Source organism: Pollachius pollachius, assembly GCF_949987615.1.
Source record: "Pollachius pollachius genome assembly, chromosome: 2".
Classification (NCBI taxonomy): Eukaryota; Metazoa; Chordata; class Actinopteri; order Gadiformes; family Gadidae; genus Pollachius; species Pollachius pollachius.
In genome coordinates, this window is record NC_136935.1 from 9,459,618 (window position 1) to 9,476,405 (window position 16,788).

Consider the following 16,788-nt stretch of genomic DNA (forward strand, 5'->3'; position numbering starts at 1 on the left):
ATATGACATTCTCCCAATCCTGTTCTGGATCATCCAAATGCTCTCTAGCAAACTTCAAACGGGCCCGGACATGCACTGGCTTTAGCAGGGGGACACGTCTAGCACTGCAGGATTTGAGTCCCTGGCGGCGTTGTGTGTTAGTGATGGTAGCCTTTGTTACTTTGGTCCCAGCTCTCTGGAGGACATTCACTAGGTCCCCCCGTGTGGTTCTGGGATATTTGTTCACCGTTCTTGTGATCATTTTGACCCCACAGGGTGAGATCTTGCGTGGAGCCCCAGATCGAGGGAGATTATCATTGGTCTTGTATGTATTCCATTTCCTAATAATTGCTCCCACAGTTGATTTCTTCACACCAAGCTGCTTACCTATTGCAGATTCAGACTTCCCAGCCTGGTGCAGGTCTACAATTGTGTTTCTGGTGTCCTTTGACAGCTCTTTGGTCTTGGCCATAGTGGAGTTTGGAGTGTGACTGTTTGAGGTTGTGGACAGGTGTCTTTTATACTGATAAGGAGTTCAAACAGGTGCCATTAATACAGGAAGTGAGTGGAGGACAGAGGAGCCTCTTAAAGAAGAAGTTACAGGTCTGTGACAGCCAGAAATCTTGCTGGTTTGTAGGTGACCAAATACTTATTTTCCACCATAATTTGCAAATAAATTCTTAAAAAATCAGACAATGTGATTTTCTGGATTTTTTTTTTCATTTTGTCTCTCATAGCTGAGGTTTACCTATGATGAAAATTACAGGCCTCTCTCGTCTTTTTAAGTGGGAGAACTTGCACAATTGGTGGCTGACTAAAGTCATTGCTAATAACTTTGGTGCCCATTCAGTCGGGGGATTTATTGAAAGTTTTAGTGGGCCGTACAGTTGTAGATTTTGTGTCGGAGAACGGTCCCAGTTTCAGGAACTTGAAGTCAGGGCAGGAGAATTCCCTAGTAGAACAAAACAGCAACATCAGGTGGACATTGAAGCAGCATTGGCTAGTAACACCCATAGTCGCGGCATTAAAAGGCATTGTGCAATTACTCAAAGGTTAAATCATTTTCATGTAACAACAGGTTACCCACCTGATGTACTCCATGACTTACTTGAGGGTATTGTACCTGTAGAATTGGCTTTGTGCCTAGGTGATTTGATAAAGAAAATATTTTTTTTTTTTGAAGAGCTCAATATAATCATCAAACAGTTCCCTTATAAGGGGAAAGACCGTACAAATTGTCCGCTAACCTTTGCCTCCCGTAAAAACATTGGTGGTAACGCAACTGAAAATTGGTGCTTACTGAGGCTGCTTCCATTTATGATTGGCACCAAAGTACCAGAAGATGAACACGCCTGGCAGTTGTTGATGACACTCAAAGATGTTGTTGCCTTGGTTATGTCACCTACCCACACAGATGAAAGCATTGGTCACCTAGATAGCCTGATTTCTGAGCGTAGACATAGATTTAGCAGAGTTTTTCTGCAACAGAGACTGATTCCAAAACACCATTTTGTAGAGCATTATTCATAGCTTATTAAAGTATTTGGTCCGCTAGTGTCATTATGGACGATGCGCTTTGAAGCAAAGCATAGCTTCTTTAAGAAGATCGTGAGACAGACTAACTGTTTCCGTAACATTTTGAAGTCTATGGCAAAAAAAACACCATTCCATGATCGCATACCATCTACATGGTTCAAATGTCAAAAAAACTGCTGTCTCTGTGTCAAGATGACAAGAGTTCCATTAGAAGTTGTAAATGAGAACATACAAGAATTTCTATCACAGAAATTCCCGGAAGAGACAGCTGTTCATTTGACAAAACAGGCAGAATTTCAGGGCACCAGTTACGGTATTGGCATGATCTTGGTATATGGCTCCAATGATGGATTGCCTGACTTTGCTGAAATACTACAAATCATCATAGTTCATGACAGCTTAGTGTTTGCGTTGAAATTGCAAAATGCATGGTACCTTCAGCATTTTAGATGCTTCAAGTTGGAGTCCACAAGCATAGTCAAAGTGATTGAGCAGTCACAACTCACTGACACATACCCATTGGCTACGTATGCAGTAAAAGGCGATCGTATGGTTTCTCTCAAACACCACATCTGCTTGTCAAACTAGGTAAAGTATAAATTTAAATTGTGTGAATCAAGCTTGTGCCTTATTGTAATGTAATAACTTCCCTCACCATATATTTATTCCAGATTTTATATTGTTGGAAAAATGCCCCAAGTTTGGGAACCAATGGTACATGATTTTGCGGGTTTTATCCAAAGCGACTTGCAATATATATAATACGATATTGATAATACGATATTGAATAATATCTTTATTTGTGTTTTCTTTTAGTCGTCCTTGCCTACGGTTGACATGTCTACCCCAACTCAACTACGTGTTTTTGAAGAAACTCAAGTTCACAAATTGAATTTACCAAGTGGATTCCCTAGCACTGTAGATTAACTTTTATCAGCTGCACTGGATCTTTTTCAACTCCAAGGGAGCTTTACTCTTATGGACAAAGACTTTGATAACCAATTCTTCACTCTAACATCAACAGATTTGGTTAAGGACAAAGACACAATCAAACTAGTTAGAAAAGAAGAGTCTGTTATTCTGACATTGACTCCAATCAACGAGTCAGTTGCTCCAGTGCCACAGGACCAGTCTTTCCAGGATGACAGTTCTGCAGTTAGCTCGGCTGACACCTTAATTTTACAACGGTCCCCAGAGTATAGTTCGGAACCATGGCCAACTAATTTCCTTATACCCACCTTTTCATATGATGTTGAAATGCTCCTTCAAGCAGGAAATAAGGCTTATAAATGTGATGGCTCACTCTTTTAAACTATCCAAACGTGAAGTCAAGCATACTTGACAAACTTGCTGACACCATGTTCTACTACACTGCTTATCCTACTGGCCTTCAAAGACTGGCCGTTGTAGAAGCTCTCTTTAAAAAAGCATCCATGCCTTGGGGAGCCTCAAACCTCATTTTCAGGCATGTACGGGTGGCAGCAGCGTCTTACTTACAAGGTGGCTAATTACCGTAACAAAATGAAAAGGCGTCAAGTACCTTGTCCTGAGCTTGATGTCAACTCTTTGAAAGGGAAACCCCCGGGTGAACAAAATCCGGCAAAGAATTGCAAGAGACCAAGAGTAGAGGTTAACTACCTTCCTCCACATCCAAGTGGAGAAACTACAAACAGTCTGGAGATGGAGAGACAAGAACTTCTCAATGAAGTAAAGAAGAACAATAACAAGGTGATACAAGAAAAAATGTGTAAAACCTTACACAAGCTGCTGAAGACTTCACAGAGAGATGGCCTGCTTTGTTTTGTGCAGATGGGTTAGGTGAATCTAGACCCTTGGAAATATTACCTGCTCCATTGAGCAGTAACAATGATTCTATAATAAATATCCTTTCACCATGAATATCTTGAGGTTTGAAATGTCTCTTCATAATTTGCACACAACTTGTTTCTGTGTTTTATAAATGCAGATAATAGAGGAATTCCGCAGAATAACCACAATTTCCCTGGAGCAGAGCTTCATGTATAAACTGGACACCCACACACCCAAACTTCTAGCCCTGATGAAGGCCAAGGGGGGTGATGTGGGGACCAAACTGAGGCCGTTCCTGTTTAAACTGAGTCAGGTGTGTGTTTTTTTTTTTTTATTTTGCAGGAAGATGGACCTTTTTCTGACTTTCTCACACACACTCACACAGCCTTACACATATTTGGAAGTACAGCGCAACTCAGTGGCTTCTCCACTCATTGTGCTTATATCTCTCCCCCAAATGTATTGTCTTGCGTTTCCTGTGACATTTTATTGTTTATGTGTAATAGTTCAGTATTGACATTATCTATTGGTTTACAGAACCAAAGCATTGGGATGAGACGGGAAGCTGTTATCCGCAGCCTCATTCTGTACCTCGGCGAGAAGGGAGAGGAACTTTTTTGAAGATTGCCAGGTACATGTACAATCACAAAAACCAAGATATGCTCTTGATTACAAAGCCATAGGGTTCCCTGGGACTCTTAGGGCCCTATCTTGCATCCAGCGCAATTGACTTTGACACTGACGCATGTGTCGTTGCTAGTTTGCAACTGGCGCAGAGCGTTCTTTTCCCTCCACCGCCACACGTCGGTAAATTAGGAAATGATCTTGCGCCCCAAGGGGCGGTTCGGCGAAAGGAGGAGGCGTGTTCTGGCGCAAACGTTCCCTGGTGCTATTTCGAAGTTTCAGAAAACAATTCCGCCACAAACTAGGAAATACCTGGTTTAAAGCGCATTGTGTGTTGTTTAAAGCGTGTGGTGCGTTGTTCAGATGCTACTTTAAGGGCGCATGCATAATGTTGCTTGTGCACCTCGCGCATACACTTTGCTTCTCTCATCTACCTGGCCGAACATTCTTGGTAAATTATTTGGGAAAGAACAGCTGATACAGCGGTAATAAGTTGTACTTTTAAATCAATGCATCTGCAAACACCGTACAGCAAACACATATTTTCTTGACACAGACATCGTGTACAAGCCCATAACTTTTAGGATTGATGAGCATTTGATCGTGAGTAAACATTGTTTTATCGCGAGTGAGTTAAAAAGGATGAATGAATGCGGGAGCGCGTGTGTGTAGCCATCTGTTTAAACACGTAATGCATAATACAGTCCATGGCAATGTATATTAACGGGGGGACACATGCATATTAGGCACACAAGTCGATAACAATAGTGCATACAATACTGGTAAGAAACGATGTTTGTTAATGTATTGCGTAAATCATTAAATAGAACCACAGTTACCGCATATCATATTTGTGTTAAGTTCTCTTTGCCAAAATTTATTTGAGGACTTTATTGGAAGAAAACGCTATTCCATGTGTGAATTAGGCCATATTATTTGGCCATAAACTGAGCCATTTGAAGTTTGAAATTCATGTGGTCATGCATCAGTCTCATCGGAGACTGAAACGCGCTGTCAAAATATCAACTCGTCAGATTCAAATGCGCTCATGGCTCTTAAAGGGGATGGGAGATGGCACTTTCATTGGTTCATTGTACGTTATGCCCAAACCACACCTACGGGTAATCAGGCTACTTGAGACCAACCCTTTTTAGATTTGCGCCGGGCGCAAGTCATTTATCCGCAGGTAAACTAGCAATATCGCCATTGAACCGCCCACAAAGCTACTTGCGTTTGGCGCTTCTCACTTGCGTTTCAGACCATTAAAATCAATGGAGCCCTCAGGTGAATCTAGTTGGTGTTGAGGTGCGTCGTTTTTTTTCAACCAATGAGCAGTATCTTCAGCAGAGTGAGCTTTGCCCTCCAGGCATGAAATCATTCCAATACATTGTGGTATCCCAACCTTCTGCTTAGAAGTGTTTAGTTTAAAGCTCAGTCAACTAAATAGGAATTATCCTATGGCAATGAAGTCGATATGAATGATTGAAGAAATCCGGTTTGTTCCTCAATAGCATTGTCTTCTTTTCTTGTAAATTGTTTGCAGGAGGACAACCGCAGTGATGCTACTGAACATGTCCTCAAGATCATGGTCGTCTATGATGCTTCAGAAGAGGATCCAGTCGATGTCTCCATCATTCTTGAAGGCAGGGAGGTGTTGCATGGATGTGGAAACACCGCTTAGGTTTGTACATTTTTGATGCGACTGATCTATGCCCTCAACCTTGCATACCCCCAAACACTGCGTTACACTTTTGAGGTGTTTCAGAAACTTTTCCTGGAACTGGATGGGATGAAGCTGTCCCCAAAGGTACAATTCTTAAAGTCTAAATTGCTATCTTAAACCCACACACACAAAGTGATATGTTCATTTTGAAGAATAAGAGCTTTGTTTAACAAAGCTGTTTTAAGGTACACAAGTTTTGTGTACAGTTATCTCTGAAGAAGAGGAAAATAAGTTATTGCAATTTTTTCAAAAAAAACGGTATTCTATTCGATTGAGTTTGTTCAATCTTATGAAGCTCTATATTGCTGAATTAGAGCTTAGTTTAACAAGCGGTTTCTTGTTTTGTAATTGCACTCTTTCATCGTTATCATGTTATGGTCTTTCATCTCATACCTCTTTCTAATCTTCCTGTATGAACGAGATGAGTTTTTCGGACATATTGTATTTCATACATTATCTCAACACTTTAACACTTATGTACGAACATGCGCAATACATGCATACAAAAATACACAAATACATACACATATAGAGCAAGAACAGAAAACGAAGAACTCAAACTACAAATTAAAAACATGAACAAGTTATTTTTATAAGGTACACAAGTTATGTGTACTGTTAGGACTGAAGAGGAAAAAACGTTTAAGTTATTGCAATTTTGGAAAATTTCTTTCTTGTTCATTCGTCTACTATGCATTGTATTCGATTAAGTTTGTACAATCTTACGAAACGCAATGCTTTACTGTTCCCGTAGAGACGCATCCTTTTGAGAAACTGCAATAGGAAAAAAGATTTCATTATTCATCTTCATCCATTCTTTGTTATCAATAAAATTGCTTCATTACAGTATTATATCTTGTCTTCTCATGCTTAATAAGCTCAGTGCCTTATTTTTTGTTGACTTATTCAGTTTTTGAAGTTGTGTATGTGGGGCTACTTTAAATAAGTAACACTTTTCAAGTTATTTCTTTTCATACAATAGTTTTATCAGTGCTTTGAGCATTTAGCAATATTTAAAAAGAAATTAAGCAACATTTACGTGATTTTTATTGTGTAAAACCACTAAATACAACCGAGTAATGAAAACAGAAAAAGTATAGTAAAATCTACTTATTCAGTTCGTAAGATTTACTCAATATTTTGTTGACCATGATGTTCCTGTTTCGACGTATTAAGTAAAATATACTTAATATTTTCACAAATGTCAAGGTTAGCAGCAAGTACATTTTACTTGTTGGTGGCAATTAATTTGTACTTGATTATTAAAGTTACTTTTTTTTTTAGTGCAATTTGTTACAAAGATTTTTAAAAGTAAATTCAACAAGTTATTTTTTTGAGTGTACATCGTCCGTGAAGTCACAAATCAGCTGTCAGAATTGTTATGACCCATACAATATTCATTTGAAGTAGTCGGTCAACATGTATATGCCTAACAAATAGAATACAACTCATAACGTATTGAAAGGCATTTTATTGATTGGTGATTGTTCCAACACTGCTGCTTTTAAGAACTACATCCGACCATGATGGACATTTACATTTAGGCTATACATTAAACCTGATTAATTTCTCCCAAAATAAGTGTTTACAATGAGCAGTCAAAGCAAAACAAACAGTCGCATTGGTAGGATTAAAAAAATAACAAAATGAACTATCACAACATTGCTATTTGAAATATGTTGACAATCTTGTATGTAAATTAGGTGACTGAAATTATTGCACCACCAGAATGAAAGATGAAGGTAAATAATAACTTGCTGTAGAGGCGTAAGCTGGCACAAGACACAAGTCTATTTGTAACGTATCCGATCGCAAATGACTCTTATACAGTCATCTGTGGCCAATGTGATTCCGTTAAGACTATGAAAAATTCCACATCATACAACAGCCCCTTATTAAATCAATTGGTTGATCAGAAAGGTTAGTCGGTTTTAAGCAGAAGACTCTTGTAAACATGCTCCAACCATTGATTTGCTAAAATACCTGATTGGATCTTTTTAAACCTTAAAAGCACCATAACGATTTTAGGAGCTACACTGAAAACTAGTTGCTAACCCTAAAAAACAAAAACAATAAACAGTGTGCTATAGCTAAAAAACCTTAGTCCTGAGCCTTCAAATGTTATATTATATCGTTATTTCTAACGACTTCACACTGCTTGTGTGATGGCATTGCCTTAAATCAAAACATAATTAAAAAACAAAATTCTTCTTTTGAATTGCATTTTACATGCAAAGAAATTTAAACCATCCATTTTAATAGGCCTACATACAATTCAAACAAGAAAAAACTGAAATCAAATAAAATAACAGAATGCACTTGACAGTTTTCTTAGTATGCCAACCGGAAAATAAATTGATAAACCAATTTTCAGAAATGGATTACGGAGAGACCGATCATGACATAATTTTATGCTGTAGTATGTCATGTTACACTAAAGGACTAAGTCTGATTAAGATCATTCATTGATCTAAAACTCACTGCTTGCAATCAGCTGATGTTTACAAACTACACTGAAAATGTGTACATTTGAACGACAAAGTACATTCACTACCATATGTGCCTATTACAAACGACCTCACCTTACCCGTCACTGTTCTGACAGTTTGTTATCAAGGGTAAATAAGAGGCCTATGTACCTCTATCAGTCCATGCTCTTTGTTAACTGACATAACTGAAACATTTGTTCAATAATCTCTGATAGTAAACGCCATCTATATTAAACACTGCCACTCAGTGGCTACAGTTTGCCAAGTCAATAAATAAAAAGAACAAGGCTGGAGACGCTGTGTTGAAGTGCAAATCTATCATTTCTTTTCAATCCTTTTGACTAAAATAATGTAATTCAACCGCTATGACAGCATATCAACATAGTCCCACCACAAACTGCATCATCATCAAATCACAAACAAAAACACCCCTGATCATTGCAGAAAAAAAATAATTATATGTATACACAAAATATAAACATCAATACAGAACCTATTTAATCTTTGTCAGCAATAGAACAAACATCTTTGTTTAGTTCAAATTTATAGTTCACTTTCTATTCAGCCATCGCTCATAAAAGTCAGTCCAAAGATTCCCTGTATTATGAAACCCTTATTGCAAATAAATTTTGTACGTGAGATGGAGATAAAGACCCTGAAACTAAATTAATTAAGCTTTCAGAAGCCACAATAATATGTCTGAAAGCTATTGGACCCTAAATCTCTGCCAGCGTTTCATCAAGATCACACACACACACACACACACACACACACACACACACACACACACACACACACACACACACACACACACACACACACACACACACACCCACACACACACACCCTTAAATGAGCATTGGACATCCTGCCATCTTTCAAACTAGTCATCATCAAGTAAGTACCAAACCTAAATGCTAAATCAGGTGTTATTGTTTAAGTGTTCCTACAACACTTTGTTGCCGGTTGTGGAAGACCTTGGCTTGGTCTGGACTGTGCGACTCATAGAGAACAAACCCACATCATCCGTCGGCAGGACACTAGGCCATTCGCAACTGCACATGTTTGTTTATCCCTGCCGTATCCGTCCATCACACAGATCTGGCTAAAACCACGCCACCGTTCTGAACATTAGGCTGAAGATAATTTACTTTGAATAATTTCAATAAATTAAGAAAGGGGGCAGCAGCAGCAGAGCAAAACCATTTGCTGCGGGCCAATGCAAAGTCCGATGACTGGGAAGAGGCTTACTTCTACACTTGAGGCCAACGGCTCACCAAGAACACATCACTGGGGTCCCTCTGGTACACAACGCCGTGTCCATAACCGTACCTTGTGAAAGGAGCAGCCCACTTGTATCAATGCTGTGTTCACGTGGAGTCAGACGGACGACATATTCTGGAACCAAAACGAAACAAGCAGGGCGCTATGTTGCTATGGTGAACTCAAATATATTAAATACAATTATTTTGTGTCTATTACTTTAAACAAATATTCTTGTAAAACATGTGGCTATGAAATCCCATATTGTTAGCTTCCACTGTCCAGATCGGTCGTGTTTTCTTCTTGTGTGAGGGAGCTACTAAAAATTCAGCTGTAAAGTCCATCCGACAAAAAGTTACAATATTTAAACCCTGGGTGGCGATGCAGTCTACCGTGACTGTTGCGGTATTTTACGCCGGCCTCACCTTATGTTACCGTCAACATTCTGCCTGAACCCGTGTGAATGCAGCATAATGAGCTCAACCAGAGAGCAACTCCCAAATAACCTGTGAATGGGCCTTGATCCAAGAGGGTCCAAAGCTCATAGCATTTGATTCTGCATAATGGCATGGAGAGAAAAAAATGAAAGAATGTCCGTTAGGCTTCCTTGTCCCAGGGTGGGACCGCTAGTTGAGGTGAAGGACCTGCTTCATGAACTCGTAGGTAGTGAAGGCGACAGCCTGGGAAGGCACACAGCGTATATAGTTGAGAGACAGGCCTCGGTACAGTCCCTTCTTCACGCCGTAGGTGTTGTAGACGTACTTCAGGGTCTTGCTCAGTGAGCTGTTTGGGAGAGAGGGGAGGCGGGGGGAGAAGAGAAAATAGATTTGGAAATAAGACAGAGGCTCTTTCACCTTTAACAAATGGCAAAAACGATCAAAGGGGATCTCCAATAGACTTTCAAACTTGAGTCATCGATCGATGAAAATAAGTTAAATGATCGGGCACAGTAGACTGCATTGGAAGTATATCCGGTTGTTCAATGTTTAATGTGCCAGTTCTCACATTTGCACAGAAAATGTAATTTAAGTAGACTTTCAAATATAGGGACTTTTCATTTTGAAACACAGTCGGCATTAAAAAAATACATTTCTCAGATGAGAGGGTGGAATTTCTGGCAGAATCATGCAAAGATGCTTAAAACTAAAATTACTTTGAATGCCCTTCAATATCATAAATCAAGTCCACTCCTACCATCTGTGACTGAACTCCTAATCTTAATGTAAAACATAATTGTTCACGGTTACTTTCCCAATGCACCAGCAATCTCCCGAGCCATATCAAAAGTGGAGAGGATAAAGCTGTGCTACTTACGAACACTTCTCAGAGTCAGGAAGCACGGTCCCCAGCTGCATTCTCCTCCTCGCCACGTCCAAGGGATAGCTGGACACGACACACAAGAACAGAGGCTCAGATAACATCGGAAATCAGCACCGAGCTGAGAGTTGCTTGCTTCCCTCCCCTATTTTAAGGCATCCTCTAGCAAGCGCCTAACCGCTTTTGGCTCCTTAGTGACACGATTCAGAACTCCCCGCAATTAGTTTCATAAAAGTATCTGCCGAGGTACTAGTCCATCAACTCGCCAATTCACGTCTCCAGACATCAAACCCAAAACAGAAGTAATTCGTCGTTCCATGATCCAGTCCAGAGTTTTCCCCCTGCACCGGACGCGCGGCCCAACTTACGATATGGTCTGAGCGATGGCTCCGGCCACACCTCCGCACAGCAGGTTGACGTGGGGTTTCAGGACCAGCACCTCTGGGTTGTCTGAGGACGGTCGTCCCAGGCCCTCAGGGAAGTGTTTCAGGCCGAGGCTCTTCAAGGTGCCGAAGGTGAAGAACGAGAAACCTAGAGAAAGGGAATGGGGGGTGTAGGGGTAGAGGATCCATTAATGATCCATGTACCTATCTGACTTACTAGTCAAAAACACTCCTATAAGGAGTCTCAGATCCTCTGACCTGCTCTTAGTGGCTGTTCCCCAAACTAAACACAAATCTAGAGGAGATAACGCATTTGCTGCTGTTGCCCCTAAACTATAGAACAGCTTGCCACTGCATATTAAATTGTCCCCCTCTGTAGCTGTTTTTAAATCAGACCGTAAAACCCATCCCTACTCTATTGCCTTTAATTCAGTATCTTTTACCTCATCTTTATCTCATCTTTTAGTCTTTTGATCCTGATTTGCACATTGATGCATTGCATTGTGGCAAGTTCTAGCCTACATTATCATTGTTATTACTGTAATTAATAATAATTATTTATAGTAATTATTTATTTTGTTACTATTATTATCGTCGTCTCAAATGTATGATTGCTACTTGTTTTATTGTTTGTTTTTAGTTTTATCTTTTTTTTATAGCTCTTTGGTCAACTGTTGTTTTTTAAATGAAATTAAATTAAAAGCTACCCCTGTCACTGTCTTGCCACAACATATCAGCCTTGTGTAACAATGGTCTAGCTCCTGATTGTTAACACACTAACATGGTTATGAACTGCCACAACCTACCCAGTGTTACTATGTGGCTAAAGCCTATAAGGGATGAATATAGTGAATCACACCAAATCTATGTTCTTGTCGTAAATTATGGTAGCCTTAAAACCCTACCATAAACTATCAAGGGATGATTATAATGCACACTCATAGCTAGCTTTACAGGATGATTAAACTATTACAACCTACAAGGTGAAGCTGTACTGCTACATCTGTTCCGTCACTGGCAGGTGTGTGTGTGTAATGATTGAGTCATGTGTAGGATGTTATGAGAGAGAGAGAAACTGTATACAGGCTGATTTATGACTTGCAGTACTTACGTACTTACTTTTCTAGTTTAACATTCTTTTTACCCTTCATGGATGGGTTGGCTGTAAAGCCGAATTGCCCCTCAGGGACTAATAAAGTAATCGGAATCTACAACCTATGAACACAGAATCTATGAACCACATAAAGACACTCACCTGCATAAGGAGCCATGCCAACAATAGTAGGGACGAGTCCTCTGTAGAACCCAGGTACACCCCCTTCCTAGGGAAACCCAAGGTAGACGTTGAGGTTTGACAAAAGCTTTGCGATAGATCCAGGCAAGTGGAGATATGGGTCTTGCACGGCTGGTCTTGCAGCAAAGGTTTAAATGGCATGGTTACCTTATGGTAGATGGTCTGGAAGGCGTTGATAATGCCGGTATAGCGCTGGTCTCCCTTGACCTGGAAGGCCAGCCTGGCACGGACGACGTCCAGGGGGTATGTGAATATCACTGCAGTTATCCCTGTAAACACCAGGGGGGGGAAGCATTGTTTTTCTATTGCATCTGGACATCAGACAACAAAAGTGTTAATGGTGTCCCTGCATTATGATCCCCCCACGTTATTTGAAGAATAAAATCTTGACATTAATCATGGTGATCAAACCATATCTCCTGGCTTCACTAAAACATTTGTTACCAATATAATTTGTCAGAATTACTTCCTTGCGCCAATTCTGCCGAAGAGCATTGCGTGCGCGCATGCCTGCCACGAGTGAACACAATTTGCACTTTGCTATTTGCGATAGTACATTTTGTATACTATCAGCATTTCACTTTTTTGTAGTCCACAAACTCCATTCTGTGATGAAAGTGCTGAATTGCTGTTGTTTATATTTTTGACAGGCATGTCCACGCTATCTGCCCTACAGCAGAATCAGACATGGAAGCCATTTTGAAACTTTGCATTGGTAACTCTTGGTTCGGTGAAGCCAGCAGAGACAGTTGCGGTGGTTTGATCACCCAGACCCATATGGCCATTTAAGGCAATTCAGTGCTTGATACTTGGGAGGGGTAAAGCCTTATAAATGTTTATATATGTACAACTGTCTTCGTACATAAATATTTATATGTGTGTGTGTGCTGCTACGTTGGCCAGTCTCACTTGTAAAATAAATATTTATCTGAATGAGATTTCTCCTCGGTTAAATAAAAGGTAAAAAAATATATATATACAAATATATGTACAACTGTCTTCATACGTTGTTTATGGGTGGATGCCTTGATGTCCAACAAGCGGCCAATGAAGAAAACAAGGACAGCTCTAATGTCTGCTCACTAACCTGCCATCGACCCAGCCACTAGGCGGTGGATGTGGCCAGAGATCCCAAGCCGTTTACTCAGGAGCTGCAAAATACAACGGCAGGTCCTCATGGTTAAAAACAATGTTTCACATAGACAACACACCTTTTGCAAAGTACAAGTACAATGCAAGGCCGAATATAGGAGTATAATTGTTTTCGGCTGTTGATCCTCATTAATCAGGATGACAGGAGTACCTTCTTGTAATTGTCAAAAGCCATAAACTGGATGGCTCCATAGGGGAATATCCTGACCATCATGGCCCCGTTGCCCCGGTAAAAACCAAGGAAGCCCTCTTTCTTCGGGACAGCGAGGACCGTTTCGATCACACCTTGAATTAAAAAGCACATCATTGCATGAATGAGAGAAGAAAGTACAGCCTCCTGCTGTGTTAGGTTTGTGAGCAGACAGAGGTTAAAGCAGGTTACCTAAGTGTTTGTAGTGGGGATTCTGGGCCTGAAGAAGAATCTTCACTCTGTCCAGAGGGGCGATTGTACATTTGGCACAGCATCCTGCTACACCTAGTGAGACGAGGGAATAAAATGTATGGTATTATTAGCAGCACAATCTTGTTCAGTCTTGTACCCATTACGGCTGTTCAGCACACAGGGTGGCACTATTAAGACCGGCGTACAGTGTTCTCAGTGAATGGGTATTATGGAACTAATCCACACCAGGCCAGAAGAAGGATTGACAGACAGTCACCTACAAAAAATTATATATTTTTGTATATGTCAATTGTATGGAAATTTGGCATCCAGGAGCGTCGCTAGCAATTGAAACATTCGGGGCTATAGCCCAGAAGTTAGAGTCCTTTTAAAAGGGGGGTTCGGGGGTTTCTCCCCCGGGAAAATTTGAAAATCGGGCTGATGAAATATGCAATTGTAACGTAGTTTGAGAAGGAAAGGAAAGACCAATCGTCATGTCTGACTCACGTCGGGGCAGGCCTACTGAGTAGGTTAATGTTTACGTTAAGGATAGGAAAGTGCACCACATACACCAGAAGCCAAAATGAGACATTAGAAAAGCCTGTAGCCAAATAAACACTGTCATGGGCCTACCCAATAAATTCAACATGGTTGAATTCACTGCAGGTCTCCTGAATCTGTGCAAGGAGCACTAAACAGCAATATCGACCTGATGCGCTATGCATAGAGAATACAATTTGCAACAAATAATTCTAAATCTGTCCACACGTCAGAATTTTGCGGTTTTCACTGGCTGCAATATTGCATCTGTCAGTTGTCAAATTTGCTGCACAAAATGTTAAAGTTCAATAATTGTTCATAGTCAACTTATATAGTCCATTTATTTAAGCTCTCAACAGCATAACCATATACTTCGCCACATCAGCGGGAAAACACGGCACACGCAAAGTACATCCATGGAATCAGCCGTGTGTGTGTGTGTTATAACATGCGTGCAGGCGTTATTCGATTGCCTGGTAACCTACGGTTACTAATATTAATACTGGTTTAAATAATACATTTGATAGTATTTCCCACCTTTGCTGAGCAAGAGTTTTGTTCGAAAGTTCAGTGACTGAAACAAATAAAAGCCCGGGCTGTTGAAGTTTTACGGTACCACTGTCATGCACCTACCCGATGTCAAGTGGACCGGGTTGAATTCACTGCGGGTCTCTCTTCTTACATCCATCTTACCAAAGATATTTTATTACTGTCCTTCTCAACACTCTGTGATCTCACTAAAAGGCTAGCAGCACGAAACAGCAATATCGACGAGATGCGCTATGCATAGAGAAGAAAGAATACCGACGTTGAATTTGCAACATTTTGCAACAAATTATTCTAAATCTGACCATATTGGCTCGTCGGAATTTTGCGGTTTTCACTGGCTACAATGTTGCATCTATGGCTGCTGGTAATGCAACCACAAAGAAGTATACTCAACGGGGCTATTTTCATCATTATTATTATTATTATTATTTATTTATTTTGACGGCACAACGATCCGGGGCTATTCCCAAAAGATCCGGGGCTATAGCCTCGAATGCCCAGGTCTAACGACGCGCCTGGTGGCATCAAACTAAGAGCAGTTGCATTTGTGCCAATGATTCTGCTCAGCTATCCAACCCTTCAGTTTAGTAATTGACGAATTGCTTTTAGTAATCAATTCATGATATTGCTTTCCAAGTCTATTATCATTTTTTAAGACGATAAAGGCCCACCTGTCCGTGACAGCTTATGTTGTTTTAGTCAGCTAGGCATACCGGATAGAACCATGGCTTCAAGAAAACGTTTTAACTAATTAACCACTAGTGGCAAAAGTGCTATAAATAAATGATATGTGAATCTTACCTCCAGCTACAAAAGACCGAACCCAGTAATAGTCTCTCTGGACAGGGTTGTTTATGGGAACAGGTGTAGAGACCGTAGCCTCCGATGCCATTCTTATCACTCAGAAAGAAGACACATCCGTGTTTGCTTTGAAGGAGAAAATACATGCTTCCGTTACGAAACACAAACATGGAAACAAACAATGTCAAGACCAAGGATTGTCTAACACTCTTTTTGCTCTCATTGCACAACGTCGAATGGTCTTTATAAAATGCGCTTGAAGGGACAGAGGTCGTTTTGAAGTGTGAATGGACTGATTTCGAGGAGTCAGAAGAGAGTCAAAATTGACAAAGTTGTGTGGGGTTCACATATAGCGTTTTAATATTATTCAAAATAGGCCAATCTGACTTCATATATTGAATTCATAACATAGAACACAACGTATTAAACGAAACACAACTTTAAGTGTTATAACACACACAGTAGGGTCTTGTGCCAGGGTTCAGTGACGTTATCTACGTCTAATAATATCCAACCTTAGTGACGGCTTTATATGTGTATACTTACAAAAACCACCAAAGCGGTAACGATCTCTGACCATCCAATTCCAAATCCACCTGCTATGGGAGCAATGAATGGGCGAAACCTCCTAAATTGCGTAAATGTAACTGCCTCTCTAGTAATTCAACACAGCAGTATACACATGGTGTAGCGTCTTCAATCACACCGGCATTGAACGGAGGTTCAAATTAGCCTGTCACTGTTTAAGTTAAACTTTTTTTACGTTTAAAACGGGATGACAGGTCGAGTAATTTATGTTTAAGTGTGTCGTTTTTGCTAGCAGATGCATACATAAACACAACCGTGTCCTTCGCTTGCCTTCCTTAAGTGTCGCACCGGGATGACGGCGTACTGTAGGGCGACGTTGACTGATCTTAGGAGAGTCCCACTTTTTAAATACATTAAGG

At 40.3% G+C, this 16,788-nt stretch overlaps 1 protein-coding gene across 1 annotated transcript; it reads right to left on the reverse strand.

The window, feature by feature from the left end:
* Nucleotides 1–7,141: 7,141 nt before the first annotated feature.
* slc25a16 (solute carrier family 25 member 16) lies at nucleotides 7,142–16,681 on the reverse strand. The gene is made up of 10 exons (XM_079729164.1): nucleotides 16,388–16,681; nucleotides 15,842–15,967; nucleotides 13,952–14,044; nucleotides 13,721–13,854; nucleotides 13,505–13,568; nucleotides 12,565–12,686; nucleotides 12,379–12,445; nucleotides 11,109–11,271; nucleotides 10,738–10,806; nucleotides 7,142–10,206 (listed from the first exon to the last, which is right to left on the reverse strand). The coding sequence occupies exons 2-10, from the start codon at nucleotides 15,930–15,932 to the stop codon at nucleotides 10,050–10,052; spliced, it is 960 nt and encodes a 319-aa protein (XP_079585290.1). The 5' UTR covers nucleotides 15,933–15,967; nucleotides 16,388–16,681; the 3' UTR covers nucleotides 7,142–10,049.
* Between the last annotated feature and the right edge of the window lie 107 nt (nucleotides 16,682–16,788).